This window comes from Pan troglodytes, chromosome X (assembly GCF_028858775.2).
Source record: "Pan troglodytes isolate AG18354 chromosome X, NHGRI_mPanTro3-v2.0_pri, whole genome shotgun sequence".
Classification (NCBI taxonomy): domain Eukaryota; kingdom Metazoa; phylum Chordata; class Mammalia; order Primates; family Hominidae; genus Pan; species Pan troglodytes.
Window position 1 is genome coordinate 116746221 of NC_072421.2, and position 25399 is coordinate 116771619.

Below are 25399 nucleotides of genomic sequence, written 5' to 3' on the forward strand. Positions count from 1 at the left end.
CAGAAAGTCTAAGAAATTCATCGATCAACTTCCTAAGCACATCAGGGAAGGTGCTAAAACAGTGGACATCAAGAACAACAGCAGCAGAACATCTTATTTAAACTTTTGAGATAATAAAACGATACAGAAGTGGGAACCCTTGTGAAATTTTTTTTCTTGTTTTGGTTAACAAGATCATTAATACTTTACAAACTTCATACATGTGGCACACTGTAAGGTTTAAAGAATAAAATAAGGGCCTTTCTGCCCATGGACGCCGCCGAAGAAGCATCGTTAAAGTCTCTCTTCTCCCTTCCGTCATGTCTAAGTCAAAGTCTCCTAAAGAGCCTGAATAGCAGAGGAAGCTCTTCATCGGAGGGTTGAGCTTTGAAACAACCGATGAGAGCCTGAGGAGCCATTGTGAGCAATGGGGAATGCTCACGGACTGTGTGGTAATGAGAGATCCAAACTTCAAGCACTCCAGGGGTTGTGGGTTTGTCACATATGCCACTGTGGAGGAGGTGGATGCAGCCATGAATGCAAGGCCACACAAGGTGGATGGAAGAGTTGTGGAACCAAAGAGAGCTGTCTCAAGAGAAGATTCTCAAAGACCAGGTGCCCACTTGACTGTGAAAAAGATATTTGTTGGTGGCATTAAAGAAGATACTGAAGAACATCACTTAAGAGATTATTTTGAACAGTATGAAAAATTGAAGTGACTGAAATCATGACTGACCGAGGCAGTGGCAAGAAAAGGGGCTTTGCCTTTGTAACCTTTGACGACCATGAGTCTGTGGATAAGCTTGTCATTCAGAAATACCATACTGTGAATGGCCACAACTGTGAGGTTAGGAAAGCCCTGTCAAAGCAAGAGATGGCGACTGGCTTCATCCAGCCAAAGAGGACAAAGTGGTTCTGGAAACTTTGGTGGTGGTCTTGGACGTGGTTTCAGTGGGAATGACAACTTTGGTCATAGAAGAAACTTCAGTGATCGTGGTGGCTTTGGTGGCAGCTGTGGTGGTGGTGGCGGATATGGTGGCGTGGGGATGGCTATAATGGATTTGGTAATGATGGAAGCAATTTTGCAGGTGGTGGAAGCTACAATGATTTTGGCAATTACAACAATCAGTCTTCAAATTTTGGACCCATGAAGGGAGGAAATTTTGGAGGCAGAAGCTCTGGCCCCTATGATGGTGGAGGCCAATACTTTGCCAAACCATGAAACCAAGGTGGCTATGGCGGTTCCAGTAGCAGCAGTAGCTGTGGCAGTGGCAGAAGATTTAAATTAGGAAACAAAGCTTAGCAGGAGAGGAGAGCCAGAGAAGTGCCAGGGAAGCTACAGGTTACAACAGATTTGTGAACTCAGCCAAGCACAGTGGTGGCAGGGCCTAGCTGCTACAATGAAGACATGTTTTAGACAAATACTCATGTATATGGGCAAAAAACTCGAGAACTGTATTTGTGACTAATTGTATAACAGGTTATTTTAGTTTCTGTTCTGCGGAAAGTATAAAGCATTCTAACAAAGGGTTTTAAATGTAGATTTTTTTTTTGCACCCATGCTGTTGATTGCTAAATATAACAGTCTGATCGTGATGCTGAATAAAGGTCTTTTTCTAAAAAAAATAAATAAATAAAATAAACAAGAGAGCTCCCTGAAATTAGAAACACTGCATTATAATAACCCCCCCCCCCTTTTTTTTTGAGATGGAATCTCCCTCTGTCGCCCAGGCTGGAGTGCAGTGGTGCAATTTCTGCTTATTGCAACCTGCGTCTCGCGGATTCAAGCGATTCTCCCGCCTCAGCCTCCCTAGTAGCTGGGATTACAGGCGTGCGCCATGACGCCCGGCTAATTTCTGTATTTTTAGTAGAGACGGGGTTTCACCATGTTGGCCAGGGTGGTCTCGAACTCTTGATCTCAAGTGATCCACCCGCCTCGGCCTCCCAAAGTACTAGGATTACAGGCGTGAGCCACCGCACCCAGCCGTATAACTTTTATAGGCACACACTTCCTTAAGTTTCAAGCAAGTTGAAATTCAACCCTTATTATCCACAAGGACTTCAAATAGACCAGTTTACAAACAAGCATGAGCACCCTACAAACGGCTCTTACTACGGAGTTCTTAGGATAAACGTGTTTATACTTTGAACAGTCACGTGAGTATCATAAAGATGGCGATTGTATATCACTTTCCAGTGAAATTGCTTGCCTTCCTTTATGATTTATTCAGTCTTTTTTTCAGCAGACAAAAGATTTTCTAAAAAGTCTGAATATTCTAAGTATAGCTCATCACCTGGTAAAAGCTAGAGCATCCCATCAGCAGTTAACAAGGTGATCGGCAGCCATCTTTCCAGTCCTTCTAATGCACGATCCAAACAAAATTTGTGCAAATCAGAGAGAGGCAAAATTTTCAAGTCTTCTCATTTCGTAGAACTGTGGGGGTGCCAGCCAAATTTATTTTGATAAGAAACTTTCAGTTGCCTTTGATGGAGATGACCACTGGCAGCCCACCACCTCCGCCAAGTCGGAGTAGACTGGCGGCGGCTCGCGCAGGCAGCATAGGAAGAAGGCCGCGTCCAAGAGGCGAGTTGCGCGGCGCGAGAAAGGGGTGAGCCAGACGCTCCAGTGGTGCAGCGCCCAGATATCGGGCGTGCAGTCGAGGTGCGCGCACAGCCGCAGGAAATGGCGCGGGTCCCGGGCGCAAGCGGGCGCAGCAGGCGGCCAGGCGGCTGGAGGGCGAGGCGGGGCTCTGGCACGGGGCCGGGCGGGGAGGTCCTGGGCGTTGTTCTATTCTTGAAGCCAATCATCCTAGCGGAGGCTTCCTGATGACCCACTTTTCTGTCTGAGGGCAGAGGTCACAGTACCCGTAATGGGCCTATTTAGTGATAGAGTCCTGGTAGTCATTCCTACAGCCCGAGGCTATAGCCTGTTCTTCCAGCCCTTCCACTGATTTTTGTAAGCTCTTAATTCCCTGTGTCCCATCCTTTTCTCCTCTAAATAACTAAGCAGTTTCTGTTTCTCACCACTGAACAGCGACTAATACAAGGATGAAATTAAAAGTTCTGTTTAGGACATGTAAATATTCTGATACCTATTGATGTCAAGTATGCCTAATGTATACAGAATCTGGAGTACAGGGGTAAGACCAGGGTAAAAAGTTTATTTTATGCTTTTTTCTCCTTCCTTTTGTCTTCCATACAAAGTTTAAATATGTGAGTCTTAAGTATATGAAAAACATTAGGACTGAATGAAATCACCTGAGCAGAGAACGAGACCAGATGCTGGCCCAGGACGTATCTGGGGCACACTCCAACATTTAAAAGTTTGGCAAAGGAGGTGAAAATGGTATGGGCAGCTGAGAAGGAGTAGTGAATAAGAAAGGAGAAAAACCATCAAAGGATGTGGGATGTATCCCAGAAACTAAGTAAGGAAAGTATTTCAGGGTGTAGTGATCAACTCCGTCAAATGTTGTACTGTGTGTACAAAGTGCTCTGAGTGTACTTTGTACTCTGAGAGACAGAGTCCAAAGACAAAGTTACAAAAGTGTCCATGGAATCAGAACATAAACAAGAATGGCATTGAAGGAGTGATGCAGGCAAAAGCCCAGTAGAATGAGTAGAAGAGAGAATGGGAGGCAAGGATGTGGAGATGATACATATAGACAACCCTTTGTAGAAGTTTGGATACACAGGGAACAGAAAATGCAGAGGAGTAGCTACTAGGAAGATTTGGGGTTAGGGGAAGGTTTTTGGTTTTGGTTTTGGTTTTTTGTTGTTGTTTTATTTTGTTTCGTTTTGGTTTTTTTTTTTGAGACAGAGTTTCTCTCCCATTGCCCAGGCTGTAGCGCAGTGGCACACTCTCGCTTCACTACAACCTCCACCTACCGGGCTCAAGCGATCCTCCTGCCTCAGCCTCCCAAGTAGCTGGGATTACAGGCACGTGCCACCACACCCAGCTAATTTTTATATTTTTAGTTGAGAACAGGCTTTCACCACGTTGGTCAGGCTGGTCTCAAATTCCTGACCTCAAGTGATCTGCCCGCCTTGGCCTCCCAAAGTGCTGGGATTACAGGCGTGAGCCATGGGGCCTGGCCCCAGGGAAGGTGTTTTAAAAGAGAAGAAACACTAAAGCATGTTTATCTGCTCATAAGTATGATCAAGGAGAGAAGAAGATAAACTGTGAGAGCCAGGGTTTTGAGAATTAGGCAAATAAATGCAGAGTTCAAGGGGAAGGCCCTTGATAGGAGTAAAGACATTCTCTGCACAGTACCAAGAAGGAAAACAGAGAATACAGCTGCAGGTAGGGTTTGTTGGGTTTGATGGCAGGGAGATGATAGTTTACATCTAATTGTTTCTATTTTCTTAAAGAAATGAAATGCAATATCATCAGCTGAAAGTAAGAATAGAGAGGGGACACTGAAGGTTTGTAGACAGTGAAAATGGTGTCATAGAGTCCTCACAGGGAATGACAGTGGGAGAGAAAATCGAGCACAACCGTGTAGTATAATTCTTGTACAGCATAATTCACTTGTAAATTTTAGTGAAATTTTTTCAGGTGAGCTCTTCCTCATTCATTATCCCCAGGTAGCCACTGACCTGCTTTCTGTCACTATATGTTAGATTGCATTTTCTGGACATTTACATAGATGGAATCATATACTTTTTGTCCCAAATTATTTCATGTTTAATATGTTGTTGTGGATGTTTTAATGTTGTTGGGATGTTATTGTCTCTTTCTTCATTTTGATTTCTGATTGTTCATTGCTATTGAATATTTAGAATACAGAAATAAAATTGATATTTATATATCAATCTTGTATCCTTTAGCCTTGCTAACTTACTCATTAGTTCTAGTAGCTTCTTTGTAGAATTCGTTGGATTTTCTACATAGATGATCATGTCATCTGTGAATAAAACAATTTTGATTCTTTTCCATAGTTTTTTTTTTCAAGTGAGACCAGCAAGTAAAGTACTGTGCTTTCTACTACAATATTCAGTTGTTTATGTGCAGCTAGGGAATGGGGGAACAGTTGGGTTTAATCACAGCTGGGCTTTTGAAAAGGTCTAGTGTATGACCAAGAGAGAGTGGCTAATGTGGGGTAGAGGAAAAGGTGGTTGGAGGTGAAGAAAGTCAAGGAAGTGGAAGGTCATGGTGTGGGATGGGTCATCCACATTGATGTTAAAGTCACTAAAAATGATGGACCAGCATCAGCTTGGGGAGGACAACTGAGTCTGGAGGGAAAGGCTTCCTCAGTAGAATTTACACACCCTCTATTATGGGATTCTGGGGAGTCATGGGTGCGGGTGTGCAGACCAGGACATGGATCCTGGACACTCTGGGACACTGCCTCCCAACCACAATATGTGCCTAGGCTTGGGCATATAGCTGATCCACACTCCCCTCCTCCCCACCCTCAGAGACCTTCACTCTCAGTTCAGCTCAAAGCTCTCAATAACCTAGAGACTTTTTAGAAACAAAGTCCTCTCTACTTTCTTCCTGGCATAAGTAAAGTTCAGATCTCCTTGTCACAAAGCCCTGGCCATCCTCTGTGGCAAGAGTAAGAGAGAGAAAGATAAATTTTGTTTAGCGATGAACTTACAGCAGAAAAAAACAGAAGACAATTCATTTTCAATTAGATTATCTTACCATACCAAAAAAAGAAAAATCAAGGAAAGGATAATTCCCACATATTAACCCTAGATATTAACCCTAGATATTTCTGCTTGGTGGGAAAGTGGGATCGCCCCTGTATACATGCAAAGGGATGGAGAGAGAGAGAGAGAGTGTGAGTGTGTGTGTGTGTGTGTGTGTGTGTGTGGTTTGGGGCACATACAAGCACAAGGGAATAGGGGAATATCTTTGACACCTTACTGCCTGCCACTTCTTTGTTGGTCTCTCCTATTTTATTTAAGTCTTCTGTCCCTACCCTCATATTTTCCTCAGGCTAAAGAGGATATCCACTGTGTGTTCTATGGAGCAAAATTCTCTCTACTTCCATCCCTATTCACCAGTTAGCTCTCTTTGAGGTGACAATGGATATGAAAGGGTTAATAAGATTCGAAAGAACGTACTATTGCTTTAGCAAACCACTGTGTTTCCTAGGCAACATAATGCCTGTATTTCTCCTGTTTCTTCCTGTTTCCAAAAGCCCCTATGGAGGGAATGGTAAAAATATTAGCCTTGGCCAACACTCAAGCCCTTGCTGTTTCCCTCTCTCTCCCCATTCTGCTCCCCTCACAGTTGACCTTGCCTCCTACTTCATGGAAAGCATTGAAGCTGTCAGGTTTGAATTCCCTCTCCCTCTCCTCTTAAAGGAGAAGCTATGATCCTTCCACCTGTTCTTTCGATTTCATCCTCTCTTGTCTCATTCCATGCCACAGGTTTGATTAATATCCACTCTGGGCGGGGTGAGGTGGCTCACACCTGTAATCCCTGAACTTTGGGAGGCTGAGGTGGGTGGATCGCTTGAGGTCAACAGTTCAAGACCAGCCTGGCCAACATAGCGAAATTCCTTCTCTATTAAAAAATTTGCAAAAATTAGCCAGGCGTGGTGGCGGGTGCCTGTAATCCCAGCTACTCCGGAGGCTGAGGCATGAGAATCACTTGAACCCGGGAGACGGAGGTTGCAGTGAACCGAGAACCCACCACTGCACTCCAGCCTGGGCAACAAGAGCAAAACTCCATCTCAAAAAAAAAAAAAAAGTACCCACTCTGTCCTGTATTTTCAGCCTCTAAGCCTTACTACCTATCTTGCTGCAACTGAAGTCTATGACAGTTTTCAGAAGAATGAAAATCAAACCAGGGAATCCAATTCCCTCTTTTCCCTACCTCCTCTGCCTTAGTCAAGCTTCTCAAACTTCTTTTTTGAGAGATAGATCTCAATCCTCATGTTCCACTCACTCCCTAGGCCACTGGAACCAGACTTCCACCCTTCTCATGCCACAATAAAAAGAGTCTGGCATAGGTAACCCAGGACTTCCTAACTGCCTAGTCCAACTTACACCTTAGTTTTCATCTTTCTTGATCCGTTTACAGCCCTTGGCATTGTAAACCTCTCCCTCCTGGAAACCCTCTCTCCTCCCTTTGCTTCTATCGGACCACATTATTCTGCCATTTTCCTACCACTTGTGGTTTTTATTCTCAATCTCCTTGGTGAGTTTCTCTTCCTCTACTTATTCCTACAATGTTAATCTTCCCCAAGACTCTATCTTGGCCCTCTTTTTCTCTCTGCAACCTGCCTATAAATGCCAGGCCAGTCATATGAGTAAGTAATGCGAGTCTGGTTGATGTGTGACAATGTAGTATATGCCAGAAATCACAAAGAAATGTGATCTTGCCCTGTTTTTATTTTGAAATAGTAACCCTGTTCTCTTTCATTTTCCACTTTTGATAGAGTCATAGGTACAAAAAAATTTTGATTATCCACTTAATTCTGCTTTAACAAAAACAGAGCAAATGTGATAAAAGACAGCTGATACTTATTCTCAGCATTGGGGATACAGCAGGGAGAAGTGGGGCTTCTTTAGGTGTACCTGCTAAAGGAGGCAGCTGCTAATCAGAGATATAATGCCAGATCTTCTCTCTCTCTCTTTTTTTTTTTTTTGAGACAAAGTCTTGCTCTGTTGGCTAGGCTGGGGTTTAAGTGATTCTCGTGCCACACCCAGCTAATTTTTGTATTTTTAGTAAAGACAGGGTTTCATGATGTTGGCCAGGCTGGTTTCGAACTCCTGGCCCCAAGTGATCTGCCCACCTTGGCCTCCCAAAGTGATCTTCTCATTTTTTACGAGAACATTTTTATGTCAGAAATACAGGTTTTATGTAAAAATCTGTTGGTTAACTGCTTACATCTAATATTTTAAAAATTAAAATAATGTGAGGGTCAAATAAACATGTGCTTGAGCCAGCTGTAGTCACCAAGGCTAATAATTTTCAACCTTGGCTTAGAACATTGTGCAATGAGCCTTGAAAAGAGAGAGACCTCTGCCCTATATTCTCCTTGGGATCTAATTCAATGCCAGTGGTTTCAGCTACCACCCATAGGCTGTTACCTCCTGTCTTTACCCCTCCAGTCTAGACCTCCATCCTGAGCCCCAAACCCAAATATGCAACTGGACATATTACTGGATATCCCCACCAGAATGCTCCTTATGCCCGTGCTTTTCAAACATTAATGTGCATGTGAATTCATCTGGAAGACTTGTTAAAATGGAGGTTCTGATTCAGTATGTCTGGCATACTGCCCAAGATCGTGCATTCCCAACAAGCTCCCAGTGGATGCCAAAGCTGCTGGTTTATGAACCACACTTTAAAACACAACCCCCATTTGCATACAATTTCCTTTTTGCAAGTTTGCTCCTCCTGCTACTTATCTTCTCTTGATGAATGATAAGCCATCCACCCATGCAAAAATTGGGGGCATAAGTCAGATGTAGAAGGAATGGGAGAAATAGAGGAGGAATCCAAAGCCCTGTCTCATCCACCTCCTTAATATTTATCATATCTACCCTTGCATTTATGTCCTCACTATCCCAACATTGATTTATGCCTTCATTTTCTCCTGCGGTAAGGCTGGTGTCCCTGCTCTAGTCTCCACCCCTCCAATTGCAACCTCCATGCTCCTACGAGCATGACACTTTGAAAAAGCAAAATGATCTCATGTAAAGCATGGGCTCTGGGGCCGGAGTGCTGAGTGTAAATCCCAGCACTGCCTCTTACTAATTGTGTGACTTTGGACAAGTAGCTTAATCTATCTATGTATTGGTTTTTTTCATCTATGAAAAGAGGATGATAATAGACCCTCACTTGTGAGATAAATAAGATTTGAAAGCAGGAAGGGGAATGACCCATTAGAATATCTGGGGAAGAGCATTCCAGACAAATGGAATCACATGTAAAGTGTTCATAGCACTCAGTAAATACACATTAGCTGTGACACTGGCCACATCATTCCTAGCTTCATTATGGTTGGAGTGTTGAGGGTAAGGAGAAAGTAGAAAGAGATAAAGCTGGACAAGTAATCTGAGGCCAGATCATGGAAGGTTGAGTTGCCTGGGAAAGAGACTCTGCGATGGAGTTTACTATGTAGAAAATTGACTCAATAGTGCTCTTGGGATCTACACCTGAAATGTAAGACAAGGGAGTAGGATCGGGTGGAGGGAGAAGCTGAGCTTCAGTGCAGTCACAATGCAGCTTGCATCAATCCCACAGGGAGCTCTGAGCCTGGTATGACTCCTCGGAGTTGTCCTTAGATGGGGAAAGGGAGACAGGCCTTTATATCCCTGTATCGGCCATTCATTACCTGCAGGCTGCACTAAGAAGGATCTGTGACTTTGGGCTAGAAAGCTCTCTTTAGCCCAGCGCAATCTCAGGAAGAGGATTTCATTGCAAGCTGTCAGTCACCAACACTTTCAGCAGTTGGGGATCTGGGAGAATGAGTGCGTGAGTCCTGAAGTGGGGGTGGGAAGTGAAATCTGGGTAGGTATCACACCACAGTTGGGTAAATCATGCCAAGGACTCTGGACTTGATTTCACTGACAATGGGGAGTCATTAGAAGGTTTTCCTAGAATGGGACATGCTGTTTTGCACCTCTGTACCTTTGTTCAGAATGCTTTTTTTTTTTTTTTTTGAGACAGGGTCTCGCTCTGTTGCCCAGGCTGGAGTGCAGTGGCATGATCATGGCTCACTGCAGCTTTGACCTCCTGGGCTCAGGTGATCCTCCCAGGTAGCTGGGACTACAGGCATGTACTACCACACCCGGCTAAATTTTTGCATTTTTTGTAGAGACAGGGTCTCGCAATGTTGCCCAGGCTGGTCTCAAACTCCTGGGCTCAAGCAGTCCACCAACCTCAGCCTCCCAAAGCACTGGGATTACAGGCGTGAGCCACTGCACCCGGCCCCAGATTGCTTCTTCTATCTCAGTGTTTCTGACCTGGATTGGAATCACTTGGGGTGCTTGTTCACATGTTAGAATGCAGGTCAAATAGCTTAATGGTAAACAGCCAAGGTTGGAAGCAGACTGACTATATTTGAATTCTGACATTCCACTTACTAGCTGTGAGACAGTGGACAAGTTCTTAACTTTTCTGTACCTGTTTCCTCAGCCGTGAAATGGGATAATATAACCAACTGCCTTTTAGGAAGAGTACTCGAGTTAATCCACAAAAGGGCTTAGAACATTGCCTAGCAAGTAATAAGTGCTCAAACAATGTCAGCTATTTCTAAAGATTCTCAGGCTTTCCCTTAGACCTATTGGATTAGAATCTTTGAGGGCTGGTCCTAGGAATGGACATTTCAATAAGTGCCCTCCCCCTCTCCAGATTATTCTGATCCTCACTAAAGTTTGACAACTACTGGTTCCCCAGAAAATTTATCCCCTTCCTTGTCCACTTGGCGAATTTTTTTTCTTTTTCTCTTTTTTTTTTTACTGATAGGCTTAACTGGTGCCATGAAAAATTTTAAGACTCAGCTCAATGTCATTTCCTGTATGAAACCTTCCTAGATTACACCTCCCACCATCCCTTGCCAACCTCCCCCTTACCATGTGGAGACCTCAACCGCAGCATCTGTAACCTTTTGACTGTCTGTCTCCCCTTGCTAGACTGTGAGCTCCTTCTTTGAGGGAAAGGACTTTGCATCCGTAGGCTCACCACAGAGTTTAGCATGGAGCTGGAGCTCAATCAAGGTTGGTTGAGTGGATGTAGATGGGCAGGTTCCTTTGGGGTCTCTTTAAAATCTCAGCATGAAGTCTCCAGTCTCTGAAATTGGGAATGTGGATCCATATACTATCACTCAAGACATAGTTGGCAACTGTAGAATTTTGTTTTCTAGTCTTTAAATTTTTAAACTTTTTATTGCTTGTTACAATAATAAAAAGAGTTTATATTCACTGGATAAAGAAGATAGCAAAAATTACCTATAATCTCACAACCCAGAGATAACTCTTAACTTTTAGGTGCATTTCCTTCAGATTTTTTTTTCTGTGCATGGGTATTTAACATAATGGGCTTCCATATTCAAACTCAATTCCACAAATATTTATTGAGCACCTACTACATGCCAGGCACTATTCTAAGCACAAGGAATACAACAGTGAAGAATATAGACAAAAGCCTCTGTTCTTGTGCACCTTATGTTCAAGTTGGAAGAGATAAAAAAAATGAGAAGTGATACTGTATATAAGGAAGCAGTAAATGCAATGGGGGAAAATGAAGCAGGGAAGGAGGATGAGGAGTAGGAAGAAGGTGGTGTGAGATTTGAAAGTAGCGAGGGAATGACCCATGAGAATGTCTGGGGAAGGGCATTCCAGACAAATGGAATGACAAGTACAGAGGCCCTGAATTGGAAATATGGCTGCTTGTTCAAAGGGCAGCAAGGAGGCCACTGTAGCTGTAGTAGAGTGACCAGGGAAGAAAGTGGTGAGATCCTAATGTCTTAAAGGTAAGGTTGGGTAGAGTACCGCAGATCCGGTAGGGCCTTGTAGGTGCTATAAGGACTTGAGCTTTTACTCTGAGTGAGATGGGGAGCATCTTTGGATACTTAGGCTGTTTCCAGTTTTTTGCTATCATGTATCATGCTTTGTGATTCTTCTACTCAAATCTCTGTTCACATCTCTGAACACTTCCCTAGGGGAAATTCCTGGAAGTTAAATTTCTTGGCCACAGGCTAGGAATAGTTTGAGGCTTTTATTGCATATTGCCAAAGGACTTTCTAGAAAGCCTAGACCCTTTTACAATATAATTAAGTTCAACAAATGTTTATTGCATGCCTACTATGTGCCAGACATGGTCTAGGGGCTTGAAATACATTGGTGAACAAAATGAATCTTGCATTCTAGCAATTTCACTCTTGCCAATTGTGTCAGAGTGCTTGTTTTACTCTGTGCTTGCCAACACCAAGTATTACCATTCTTAAAAAGCTCCAAGAAACAAAAGAGAAAAAAGAACACTCCAGTCATTTGAATGATGAGAAATGGTGCATTGTTTTTATGTTCCTTTGGATTTATTTGCTTCCTTACTAGGCTGAATTATTTCCCAAACATTTTCTAGCTAATCAGCCAATTGTTCTATTTTTCTCTGAAAGCTCTTTAAAACCTTTGAAAATAATTAAAAGGAGACAGAAAGTTTGAAAACACTAAAAGACTTAACATGTATCTTGGGAAATAAGTAGTCCTTGGGTCAAGTACATCGGCTTTAGGAATTGACTTGGAGCCAAATAGCATATTAAGGCAACTCTCATGTTCTGAAGGGGGCTTTTTATTCAGGAGCACTCTTGCTTATTTCCAGATAACTTGAGAACTGCCACCCTGGAGGAGACCATTCCACTCAGCATTGATTCTGACATGAGCCTGAATGATGGGATGCTTTTCTTCAACAATCTCTACATCCCAGTGTTAGCTAATAGCCCACTTTATTGAACATCAAATCTGGTTTGCAAGCATTTATATTTTTAAACTGTATCACTTCTTGAGGTCTTAAGTTGTACAAGTTTTCTACCCTCCTTGTGAAGCAGGACTTCCTTTAATCCATTATCCTCCAAGGGGACACAGAGGTGTAGCAGAAGAGACACTGGACTACGATAAATGAGAATTATTAATCCTCCCCATCCCTCCATGAAAACACTTTCCCCAGATTTAATAGCGGTTACCTTTGAGGAAAGAGAATCAAGAGTGAGGAGAGGGACTTCAGTTGTCTTCTATATCTTCCCATAGTTTGAATTTTCTAACTTTAGACAAATATTACTTTGAAAAAACATTCCAGCAGGGGTTATCTGGGTGGGGAGCTAATGGCTTGGTTTTTGTTTTGTTTTTTTACTCTGTGTCTCTCTTTATTGGAAAAAAATGATAAAACTTTTATTATATAAAATTTCCCCCAGTTTTATAAAACAAAATGTGTGTGTGTGTGTGTGTGTGTGTGTGTGTGTGTGTGTGTGTATGTTGCATGTCTGCAAGAATATAAGCCAAACTGCTAATGTATGGGCCTGATTTAAGTACTGTTTGGGGAACTTGGAGAGGGAGAAAGGAGTTTCATTTTTTACTTTATACACTCACGTATTGTTTAAGTTTGTTATAGTGAACATGTATTATCATTCTACATTTTTTTTTCAGAAAATAAATAATAAACCATTTTCCCCCCGAGGTTAAAAGTGACAAGTGCCCATTGTGGAAAATGTAGAAAGGTATAAAGAAGAAACTAACAATCACAACAGTTAACATTTTAGCATATTTCTTTCCACGCTTTGTTTTATGAATTTTTTGACATAGTTGAGTTCATACTGTGTATAGTTTTGTATCCTGTTTTTCCCTCAAGATTAAAACACAAGCGTTTTGCCATGTCATGATTTTTGGTAAAAGAATTTACCAAAACAGTTTTAGTTAAAAGAAGGTAGATTTATTAGATAAAGTAGGAAAATATGTTGCCAGAGAGACAAAGGGCAGCCTGCAAGAGAGAAGCCAACTGCCAGGAGACAAAGGCTTGCTGGAAATTTTATAGGATGGCGTTTATGCTGTCTGTTGAAGAGGTCTTTGTGTAATATTGATAATGCCAAGGTCGCAATGAGCTAACTTACAGGTGTCTGGTGATAGCTGGGCATGGGAAGATTGTGAATTATTTGCGCAGGAAGGCTGCATCTTGGTCATGAAGAAAGGGAGATTTGTAGCTTATTTGCTTTTTCTTTTTGCTATTTCATGCTCCCACCAGCCTGATTCCCTTTCCCTAATTAGGACTCCAGAATGATGATATTTGAATGGCCTTTTAATGGTTTTGTCACAATTCAAGTGAATTAATTAGCCATTTTATTTGAAGTCGGACATTTAGGTTGTTTCCAGTTTTTCTGTATTAAAAATGAATCTCTGCTGAGCATCTTAGTAATGAAATATTTGTCTGCGTTTCTGTCTCCTTGGGATGGATTCCTGAAAATGGAATTACTAGGTCAAAGAGCAGATTTCTAGAAGTGGGATTAATGGATAGAAAATATTTTTATGGATAATAAAAGGCTATACCCAACAGCGTATGTGAGTCTCACCACTCTCTCGCCAATAGTGTGTTATCCTTTTTTTTTCCCTTTTATCTTTCCTGTAGAAAAGTAGTAGGTGACAGTGGCATCTCCATGCTTTTCTTTTTGTTACTAATGAGACTGAACATTTTTCATATGCTTATTCACCACTGGCATGCTCTCTTTTGTGAACTACCTGTTCCTATTTTTTCCCATTTATTGACTAGAATCTTATACATTTTCTTATCAATCCAAATGATCTCTCAAATAAATATTAACCCTTTGTCATATTAGTTGCAAATGAAAATATAAGTTTATTAGCTTTCTAAATTTTCTTGGCCATACATGTTAAAAGAGATAGATTCTAACTATAGACAAGTGCCCTCAGTTTGAGCCTGTTTCTCCATGATTAAATTGAAGAGTTTTGACAAAAGATTTGGAGGGGCTGTTTCAGCTAATCCCAAATTTAGCTCTGAGAAAAATGCCTGGGCCCGATACAAAGATTGTTTGGCTCATTACACTTTATAATGATTTAAGAAGATGTGGGGGGCAGGGATGGAAGCAGTTTTTGCCAGAAATTTTTAGAATTCTGAGGTAGGAAGCCAATCTTTACTCAAGTCTCTTGCGTGTTGGGAGGAGGAGTAAGTTATGTGCAAGCCAACAGAACACTTGGTGGAAAAGTACTGCTCTGGGCTGCAGATGTGTGCACGGCTTGGTTTTAATTATTTGTTTCCCTCTCTATCCTTTCTTCTCCCTCCTCTCCCCCCGCCACCAGAAAAAGGGCCAGATTAGGACGAGGCAACCCCTTCCTCCGTGGAGGCCTGCTTCTGTGCAGCCTGTTAGCACATCAAAGGCCGGATGAAATACCTAGGAAAGGAAGGGACCAGGCCTAGGATCCTTCCAAACTCCCGCCTTTGTCTGGGCTCCAGCTCAGGGTTATTGTGACTGCCAAGGGTAGCCTGACAGACTCCAAATAGAAGAACGCTGCCAAACAAAGAAACTTTCACATTATTCTGAGGGGGAAAAAAGAGCAACAAGAGAACGTTGCTTGTTAATGCCTGGTGACTGAGCAAATCAGTAATTGCAAAAGGGTTTTTCGGAGAACAAACCCAAAGTTAACTGGGCGATCAGATTCGTTTCCCCAGATAATAGGGAGAGTTGTGCACTGACTTTAGCAATCCCGGGGGTGTCGGTCCCACAGCATCTGGGGGAGAATTGGGGAAGGGCCATCAAGGAGAGCGAATGGGGGTTCCCAAGGTGAAAATGAGTCGTGTAGGGCTCTAACATAGAAAATGGAGTTCGAAGAATGAGTTTCCTGTCTCCTAAGACAGCTTGGAGGGCCCGGGAACGGCAGGGGGAAGATGAGGGGCTTCAGAATGGGAGGCAGGGAAAAGCCTGCAGCAAGAGAAAGGGAGTCGGTGTCTGGCGCGCATCAGGTGGCGGAGGGGCGCTCGCACAGAGCCCGGCAATGCCGAGGCCCTCCCAGCGGGTCGGTCTGCGAGGAGCAAAAAAGGGGTTCAGAGGAGGGCAGCGCGTGCGTCGCGCTCAGCTATAGGATGGCGCGAGGATGGCGTGAGGCTGGGCTGGGGCCTCCCAGGTAGAACTGAGGGGGGCACCGCGCGGCCGCGGGGGAGCGGCGCCGGACTCTAGAGGCTTTGTAGGGGGCCCTGAGGGCTGCGGGGCGGGACCGAGCAGGGCGGGGCCGAGCAGGGCGGGGCGCTTAGGTGGCCTCGGGGGAGGCGGGGCTTGGAGGCTCCGCCCCTCAGGCCCCGCCTCCTCCCCGGCTAGTCTCTGGCCGCCGCCGAACCCCGCGCGCCACTCGCTCGCTCAGAGGGAGGAGAAAGCGGCGAGTTCCGGAGCCCTGCCTAGCGCGGCCCAACCTTTACTCCAGAGATCATGGCTGCCGAGGATGTGGTGGCGACTGGCGCCGACCCGAGCGATCTGGAGAGCGGCGGGCTGCTGCATGAGATTTTCACGTCGCCGCTCAACCTGCTGCTGCTTGGCCTCTGCATCTTCCTGCTCTACAAGATCGTGCGCGGGGACCAGCCGGCGGCCAGCGGCGACAGCGACGACGACGAGCCGCCCCCTCTGCCCCGCCTCAAGCGGCGCGACTTCACCCCCGCCGAGCTGCGGCGCTTCGACGGCGTCCAGGACCCGCGCATACTCATGGCCATCAACGGCAAGGTGTTCGATGTGACCAAAGGCCGCAAATTCTACGGGCCCGGTACGCGGCCGGCGAGGGGGGCTTGGAGACAAAAGAAGGGGGCCCCGGCACGGGGCTGGGCGGGAGAGAGGCGAGGCGGGAGCGGGGCGCCCCTGAGTGGAGGGAGGAATGGCGGCGAGCTAGGGTAGGCGGGCAGGCGGAGAGCCGGGAGGCTCCCGGGGCGGGCAGGGAACAAGAGGCGCTCTAGAGGGGCTGCGGGCCAGTCAGGGACGCGGATCCCCGGCCCGCGCTGACAGCGCTGGGAGGGGGTTAGAGAAAGAAGGCTGAGGCGCTTAAGCCGGGGGTGGGTGGGACCACGAAGCTCGAAGGCGTTGAGGGGGGACACATCAAAGCCCAGGCTGTTGGGGTAGTTTTCGAAGGTCCTGGGCTTGGGGATTCCTGGAAGGAGGAGGGGGTAGTGTCGGGTTCTAGGAAGGAAATGAGGGTGTTCCGAGGGAGGCATGGGGGAGGGCGAGAGTGAGAAAAGGTCCAGGACCTAGAGAAGACGGGAAGGCCAATGACACCGGGAGTAGGTTTGAAATATGAGGGTGTGGGAGAAAACGCCGAGACGGGATTAGCAGCAGGTAAAAGCTTTGTGCCCGGTGGATAGTGATGTGTGTGTGCACTCGTGGTGTGTGCATGCGCGGTGTGTGCGTGTTTAGTGTATGTGATTTATCAGGGGTGTGTGTGTGTGGTGTGTGCATGCGCGCTTGAAATGGGTCATGCGTCAGGTATGTGTGTGGCATGTGTTTGGTCTGTGTGCGCTTGTGCTGTGTGTGGCAGATGGGGAAAGGCTGGAAGGTGAACAAGGAGGAAGGGGGCTGTTTGAGGGAGGAATAAAGGCTGAATATGGTGGACAATGGTAACGTGGCAAGCTTTTAAGGTAATATGGTATTTAGTCTATAGCAGGAGAGAAAGGATTAGAAGCCAAGAAAAATTAAAATGGAGGGAGGGAGAAGTGGGAGGATACCAAGAAACAAAAGGAGTAGAGCTATGAAGACTGCTGGGTGGGGGGATATCAGGAAAAGCCAACCAGAGGGAAATGAAGAATGGATGACTGCTGCACTGCTGAGCTGTTGGAGAAGGCAGGCCTGATGGGTTCCTTAGAGGCGAGGTTTTTGCAAACCTGGTTGCGTATCAGAATCACCTGATGCATCTGAGGAAAAATACAGATTCCCAGTCTAACCGCCAGAGCTGCAAATGAGTCTCGGGTGGTCCGGGAGTCTGTATTTTAATATGCTTCCCAGGCGAATTTGAAAAGCAGCCAGGCTTGCAAAGTCCTGCTTTATAGAATACTTGGAGATGAGGAAGAAGAGGTTTTGGCTCCTCCAATATGGACTCCTCTAAACACAAGGAGCTTAGAGGATGTCCACATGGACGGTGCTCATTCCACACTGGCCTGAGAGAGGGAAGAGTACAGAAGGCAGTACACAAACTCAGGCATTCATTTTAGTCTCCCAGTCCAACTGATCAAAATCAGATGTGTTAAGGTTAAGGAGCTCAGTTTTTTCTTGCAGATATTTATTTATTATAAAAAATAAATTTTATTTATTTTTTAGAGACAGGGTCTCCCTCCTGTGTTGCCCAGGCTGGTCTCGAACTCCTGGGCTCAAGCAGTCCTTCCACCTCCATTTCCCAAAGTGCTGAGATTACAGGCATGAGCCACTGCACCAAGCCTGTGGATATTTTAGAATACCTGCTTTCTATAGGCATGTAACTGTCAAAATCATTTGAAAACCACATACATTATTTGTCACTTAGAGTAGCACACATAGTTGCTTTATCAATAAACATAATCATGTAAATACCTGTTAATATTGAGCTCAATATTAAAGGAGTGAAAACATGTGCATGAGGCATCATCATGACTGTAGTTTGCAGAGTCATTGAGAGGATGCCAGCCTGTGCACAGAGCACAAAACTAGGAGTCAGGCAACCTGCGTTCTAGTCCTGATTGGGTCATGACTAGCTGTGTGACCTTGTGCAAAGCATTGTTCTCTCAGAGCCTTAGTTTTCCCTCTGAAAAGTGATAAAGATGGCCTATTGTGAGATCTCTGTCTCTATCTTGCACTGTCATTCAGTGAGCCCATGACTACGTGACATCATGGTAGAAAGTGATGCTTCATGTTGTAAAGGATTCCTAAAAATTAGTCATTCTAGTGCCTGTTAATTCTGTGCAAGGCACTGTTGTAGATGTGGGAATATAGCAGTGAGCAAAACAGACACAAATCTCTGCCTATGGAGCTTACGTTCTAGTGAATATATGTTGCACTGAATAATATGTATTTTTAAAAGACTTTTAATGTTCCCACTAGAGAACATTTAATTGTTTAAATGTTTAAATATTCTATGAGGTTTAAATATTCTATGTTTAAATATTCTATGAGGTTTGCTTGGTAAAGACTCACTCTACCAAGCCAATGACCATAATTTCTGAAATGGTGAGGTTCAAACCATTGCATTTGCCTATTCTCAAGCACTAGGTGCTGCCATTTCCACTAGGGTGTACATTTATGAAAAATGTGGGCTTTTTTTTACCTTCTTTAGTGAATGTGGCAGCATGTAATGATGATTAAAAATAAGCATTTTTCTTTGGAATTTTACTTGCATTTAAAAGTTGTAAAATTTGTAAAAAATTTCTGAGTGTATTGAGGTTTCAGGTGACCCGGCCATATTGAAACTTGATCTATTCTCATACTTGGCATAATGGTTCCCTACAAACATTTTAATGTCAGGGCTGCTATTCAATCTGCCTTGGGGGAAACAACACATTGTTTAAAGTACACTGGATTCTCTTCATTTAGTTGTGCAATATTTAAATAAGTCTAAATATCCACTTTGTGTACCCACAGAATGATTCTCTGCTCTCTTAGACAAAAGTTCAGTATAATATCACAAATAATCACATTTTATAGAGTTGTTTTATAGAGTTGTTTTGCAGTATTGATTCAGCCTCTTTTCCATGAAAATTTTAGTATTTTCACAGTCTTCTCAAGCCCACCAAAAAACAGATAATGAAGACTGATCTCTGTGTTATCTCTTATTTATTGACAGTGAAGGTTATGTAATGTGGATAGATTTTTAAACCACCGATACTGTTATAAAATGGTTCTTCTGCAGATGCCATGAGTTAATGTTTAATTGAGCCTTGGAACCAAAGATCTCTATAAGATACCTTTGTTTCATTAAAACATATCAGAATATATTCATAAGGAAATGTGTTTTCATGTACACATCAGTGCTTATTATCTTAAGAAACCATAACTCTCACTGGTGTAGCCCCAAGTGCCTAGAACTGTCAGGCTCCCAGTTCAATGTTCTTGTATGATTCCCTACTACCACTACCCCAAGAGATCACTAACCACGTATGACTTTTTTACTAGCTATTTGGAAACCACAGGAGACTGACGCAAATGTATAGCAGTTTGATTTACTTTTAGTTATTTAAAAGTTAAATGACAACAGGTCTTTCTATGTCTCCTACATAATGTTCAGAATATCAACATTACTATGGTTTCCTAATGGAATTTGATATTCAAAAATGGGGCTATGTTGATGAATAGGGAAGCCATTTTCTGTGTATAAATCACAGAGAAATTGACTGTCTAATAAAGAATTGATCTTTGGTTTTGTTTTTGAAGAGGGGCCGTATGGGGTCTTTGCTGGAAGAGATGCATCCAGGGGCCTTGCCACATTTTGCCTGGATAAGGAAGCACTGAAGGATGAGTATGATGACCTTTCTGACCTCACTGCTGCCCAGCAGGAGACTCTGAGTGACTGGGAGTCTCAGTTCACTTGTAAGCATTTTTAAAATTGTGTCTGGGTCAAATTTCTACCAGTAATGGGGATTCGTGGCAGGACAATAGTTATTACTAAGCAGCCTGAAACTTGGGTGCATTTTGATAGGCTCCTTAATCTTGGACGGATCAAGTTCATGGCTTGAAGTAATTGTAGCAGTGCTGAGTCACTTGCTATGATTGCATACCAATTTTTAGCCAGTTCTCTATGGAAACTTGGGTTTCTGGTTTTGATTTTTAAATTTTTGAGAGATTTGCTAGATTCCAAATGAGGATTTGGTGCTTGGTGTGTCAGGGAAAGGACAGTGTCCATCTTGGCTACAGAAAGGGATTTTCATAAGCCGTCTCTTGTAGAGCTTGCCGTTTAAAAGCAGCCCACATCTCTGTTGAAGAATGGGAGACTTGTATTCTGTGAAACAGCTTCTCTTTGAATCTAATTGAACCTAACTATAGGCCTCATCTACAAATGATGCTTATAATGTGCCCAGCAACAATGGTGTCTGCATTTTTAAAAAGAAAGTAAAAAGGAGATGCTTGTTTCTGGCTTATGCTATGGGCTGAGGTCTTTGGGGAGAAATAGGAATGAGGGGTTAAGTTCAGATTTTGAGAATTCAGGAATTGGTTTCTGTCAAATCTAACTGTTTAATTGTCACTCTAGCAATATTTCACTGCCAAGAATTTGAATAAGAGTCTTTCCCAGCTTTTATGAAACAGTATATAAAGACCATGAGCATTATTTGAAGATTTTTCATTTAAAATGTAGTTTTCTATGTGTGTTCTCTATAATCAGTTAAATATTACATGTTCTCTTGGCTATATCCAACCATTTTCTTTGAAAATAATGCTGACTTCAGAGAGAGTTCTGGATTAATAATTAGCCAGATGTGTCTCTGCCTTTGAGTTTTGGTCTCAAGCAGGCTACATATAACTTCCAAGTCTAGAGGCAAGTTTTTATACTTTGGAAAACAGTTCAGTTACCTAATAGAGTCCCTAATTTTTGGCATCATAAGGATGCCTTTGTAATTAGTTTTCTATATGAAACCAATGAATTGTAGTGTCTAACTTACAAAGCTCTATTTTCTAGGGCTTGCCTTCATCAGTGGGAGAAAAAGTGTGATTTTTTTTTTCCACTTTAAGGCTAGCCCCAGATGCTGTTGTGACTCCTCAGCTACACTTAAAGTTGGTGTGGATTCCCCTTAAGGCAGGTTTCCCAGGCGCCACCTGGCTTTTATTTGTCTCACACAGTTCCAATTGTTCCCAACGGTTATTTCACACAAAAGCAGCTTTAGTTACCTGGTTAGACAGGTTGGTTACCCCTCTAATTCCTACTCATATTCAGGAAGAGGAGACTCTTGGCTTTGGACATTCAGATGATCAACCCTGCATTAGTTTGGCTACAGTGATGAGGTGGTTTGCTGATGCCATCTCTTCTCAAGTCTTTTGCATTCTGGTTTGCACCCTTACATCTGTTTTCTCCAACACCTCCAGTCATCTCCTGGCTCCTTTACCACTTCCTTTAACCACCCATAGGTTTTTCTCTGTGCTGGGAAAAACGTTCTGTCTCTTGCTCTCCTCTTCATCTATGAGACTATTATTCCTTCCTTTCACTGTCAAACAAACTTCTTACAAGTTTTTATTCCTAACCACTACTTCATTTCCTCTCTATACCTTTTTCCTCCCTACAATATGGCTTCTATCCCCACAGTTGGATTGAACTCTCTTTCTGAAAGATTTTCAGGGAAACCTTTTTTTTTTTTTTCTTGCCAATCCTGACTTCACTTGTCCATTCCATGTTTTAGATCTCCTGTCATGTGAGCCTCCAGAATGGCTCCCTCCACAGAGTTCCCATTTTGGTCCATGGGAGCTCCAATTTTCACTTAATTAATTCATGCTTCCAGTTTTCTTTCAAAGTACTTCTCATCTGTCCCTTTCCATTCCCCTGGACACCACCCTGCTCCTGGCGCTGGTTCCTTTGCATCTGGATCTGCACGCTGGCCTCTGGATCGCCCTGTTCCCAGTCTCTCCTTACTGAAATCTGCCCTATATACCACATTGATAATATCGTTGTTAAAGCACTATTTTACTGTGTCATTCCTTCGCTTATAAACCTTCAGTGCCCTTTGCCACCTATAAGTCCAAACTCAGGCTGGCTTTTCAGATCTTTCATAATATTTCCCCACACTACTTAGCCAATCTTATCTCCTACTAACTTCTAAATGTTAACTCTACTCCTGCCAACTTGGTCTCTTCATTGCTTCCCAGATACGTTGTCTTACCTGTATGCATTTGTACATGGCGTTTGCATTTTCTGGAACTCCCTCCCTAAATCCTTCTATACATTTTTCCAAAATATATCCTCCTTCCATGAAGTATTCTGTAACCCTTCTGATGAACTCATCACTTGCCCCTGTTCTTCTAAACATTCCCTACACACAATTCATTTTGATGTTACCTTGCACACTCATTGCCAGACGTTGCCACCTGTTTTATATGTCTGTCTTCTGAACAAAACAAATTCCCTGTTGGCAAGGACGGTGGTATAAACCACCTTTGTATCCTTCAAGAAGCCCAACACATTGCTGAGTATATTGCAGGCCTCTGATAAATGCTTTAAATTGAAACGTGGTAATGATGTTTTAGAAAGAATGAGAATGACCATTTGTGTTTTCTTCTCTACCTCCAGTCAAGTATCATCACGTGGGCAAACTGCTGAAGGAGGGGGAGGAGCCCACTGTGTACTCAGATGAGGAAGAACCAAAAGATGAGAGTGCCCGGAAAAATGATTAAAGCATTCAGTGGAAGTATATCTATTTTTGTATTTTGCAAAATCATTTGTAACAGTCCACTCTGTCTTTAAAACATAGTGATTACAATATTTAGAAAGTTTTGAGCACTTGCTGTAAGTTTTTTAATTAACATCACTAGTGACACTAATAAAATTAACTTCTTAGAATGCATGATGTGTTTGTGTGTCACAAATCCAGAAAGTGAACTGCAGTGCTGTAATACACATGTTAATACTGTTTTTCTTCTATCTGTAGTTAGTACAGGATGAATTTAAATGTGTTTTTCCTGAGAGACAAGGAAGACTTGGGTATTTCCCAAAACAGGTAAAAATCTTAAATGTGCACCAAGAGCAAAGGATCAACTTTTAGTCATGATGTTCTGTAAAGACAACAAATCCCTTTTTTTTTCTCAATTGACTTAACTGCATGATTTCTGTTTTATCTACCTCTAAAGCAAATCTGCAGTGTTCCAAAGACTTTGGTATGGATTAAGCGCTGTCCAGTAACAAAATGAAATCTCAAAACAGAGCTCAGCTGCAAAAAAGCATATTTTCTGTGTTTCTGGACTGCACTGTTGTCCTTGCCCTCACATAGACACTCAGACACCCTCACAAACACAGTAGTCTATAGTTAGGATTAAAATAGGATCTGAACATTCAAAAGAAAGCTTTGGAAAAAAAGAGCTGGCTGGCCTAAAAACCTAAATATATGATGAAGATTGTAGGACTGTCTTCCCAAGCCCCATGTTCATGGTGGGGCAATGGTTATTTGGTTATTTTACTCAATTGGTTACTCTCATTTGAAATGAGGGAGGGACATACAGAATAGGAACAGGTGTTTGCTCTCCTAAGAGCCTTCATGCACACCCCTGAACCACGAGGAAACAGTACAGTCACTAGTCAAGTGGTTTTTAAAGTAAAGTATATTCATAAGGTAACAGTTATTCTGTTGTTATAAAACTATACCCACTGCAAAAGTAGTAGTCAAGTGTCTAGGTCTTTGATATTGCTCTTTTGGTTAACACTAAGCTTAAGTAGACTATACAGTTGTATGAATTTGTAAAAGTATTATATGAACACCTAGTGAGATTTCAAACTTGTAATTGTGGTTAAATAGTCATTGTATTTTCTTGTGAACTGTGTTTTATGATTTTACCTCAAATCAGAAAACAAAATGATGTGCTTTGGTCAGTTAATAAAAATGGTTTTACCCACTATAGTGTGGTGACTTATTTAAATTTTTTTAAAAACCTTATTCTAGGGAATCTGATTCAGACATTTTACTTCGGCTTAAAATTCAGTTTAATTTTTGAGTGCAGAGTTTTTGTATTCCAAAAGAAACAAGGGGCAAAATTTCACGGAGACCCCACACCAAAAACCAAATACCAGCTTGTCCTGTTTAAGAAATAGTGAATTGAATTGCTTTTTTTGTGACTTGTCAAAGTTTTGCCTAAATCAGAACTTTCTAAACTGTAAATGGCAGACCTCCACCTTGAAGGCTATAGCAAGGTTCTTAAGAAGTAAGGTTACTGAAGGCATTGTCATTGCCAAGTGCTAAGGAAGGGTTTGGGTTTTTTTGTGTTAATGTATTGTCTGATCAGGAAAGTATCAGGAATCCTTACAGTAGCAAAGTTAATTCACCTCGTGTCAAAAGAAGGATAACAGATTTGCATATGCAGTCAGTTGTATAAACAAAGACAACCTATTAGTGTTTTGTCATTTTAATGTTAACATTGGCAGAGTTTTCTTACAAGAGATATACTTCCTGAACCAAAGAAATTTCCATTTTTCATGTTATCAAACCACATTGCAGGTACTTGTGAGTTTTTTTTAATGTGCTGTTTTTTTTTCCCACTTGGTTTCATTCACCAAATGTTTGAGTGCCTGTTTTGTGCCATGTAACCTGTTATGCCTTATGCTTTGGAGAAGGAGTGGGGGAGAGAAGTTGGGCCCACCTTTGCAGCCTGAAATCTCATGTGCATGTGAAGATTAGGCTACTCATTTTGCAAAGTTAAACAGGCTTGTCTGCTGCCAAGAGGAAAATATCCAGAGCAAGCTTGTCCAACCCATGGCCCACGGGCTGCATGCGGCCCAGGAAAGCTTTGAATGTAGCCCAACACAAATTTGTAAACTTTCTTAAAACATGAGATTTTTTTTGCAATTTTTTTTTTTTTTTTTAGCTCATAAGCTCTCGTTAGTGTTAGTGTATTTTATGTGTGGCCTAAGACAGTTCTTCCAATGTGGCCCAGGGAAGCGAAGAGATTAGGCACCCCTGATTTAGAGCCTCATTAAAGTTTCACTCCCAATAACCTGATTCTCTTCCATTCAGAGCTGAATCAACATTGTGTTGGTTACTTGGAAAGGAATATTGCTGTAAGGCAGGACTTTGATCTAAAAACTTCTCAAATCCAGCTAGCATATACATAAGCCATATTCATGTAAAAGGCACCATTCAAGAAGATGGTGGTGTCGGGGGGGAGGGGGGGTAGTTGTTACAACCACCACATGTCCAGTGAAGGAGGGAGGTGTTAGGTTAACATCTGGCTTGCTCCCCACCTGCTGTCATCCTACCAGCTGCAGAGACAGTTTGTTCTCAGTACTAGCATCTGTGGTTCATAAGCAGCATTTACTACGTGTTTTCAGT

The 25399-nt window shown here is 42.8% G+C and overlaps 1 protein-coding gene and 2 pseudogenes across 1 annotated transcript; 2 read left to right on the forward strand and 1 right to left on the reverse strand.

Annotated features, from left to right (window-relative positions):
* The first annotated feature begins 299 nt into the window (after positions 1-299).
* On the forward strand, positions 300-1464 carry LOC101058127 (heterogeneous nuclear ribonucleoprotein A1-like; annotated as a pseudogene).
* A 535-nt stretch (positions 1465-1999) lies between these two features.
* LOC107971001 (acyl-coenzyme A diphosphatase NUDT19-like) lies at positions 2000-2910 on the reverse strand (annotated as a pseudogene).
* A 12764-nt stretch (positions 2911-15674) lies between these two features.
* Positions 15675-23972, forward strand: PGRMC1 (progesterone receptor membrane component 1). The gene is made up of 3 exons (XM_016943859.3): positions 15675-16194; positions 19815-19970; positions 22654-23972. The coding sequence occupies exons 1-3, from the start codon at positions 15867-15869 to the stop codon at positions 22755-22757; spliced, it is 588 nt and encodes a 195-aa protein (XP_016799348.1). The 5' UTR covers positions 15675-15866; the 3' UTR covers positions 22758-23972.
* The last annotated feature ends 1427 nt before the right edge of the window (positions 23973-25399 follow it).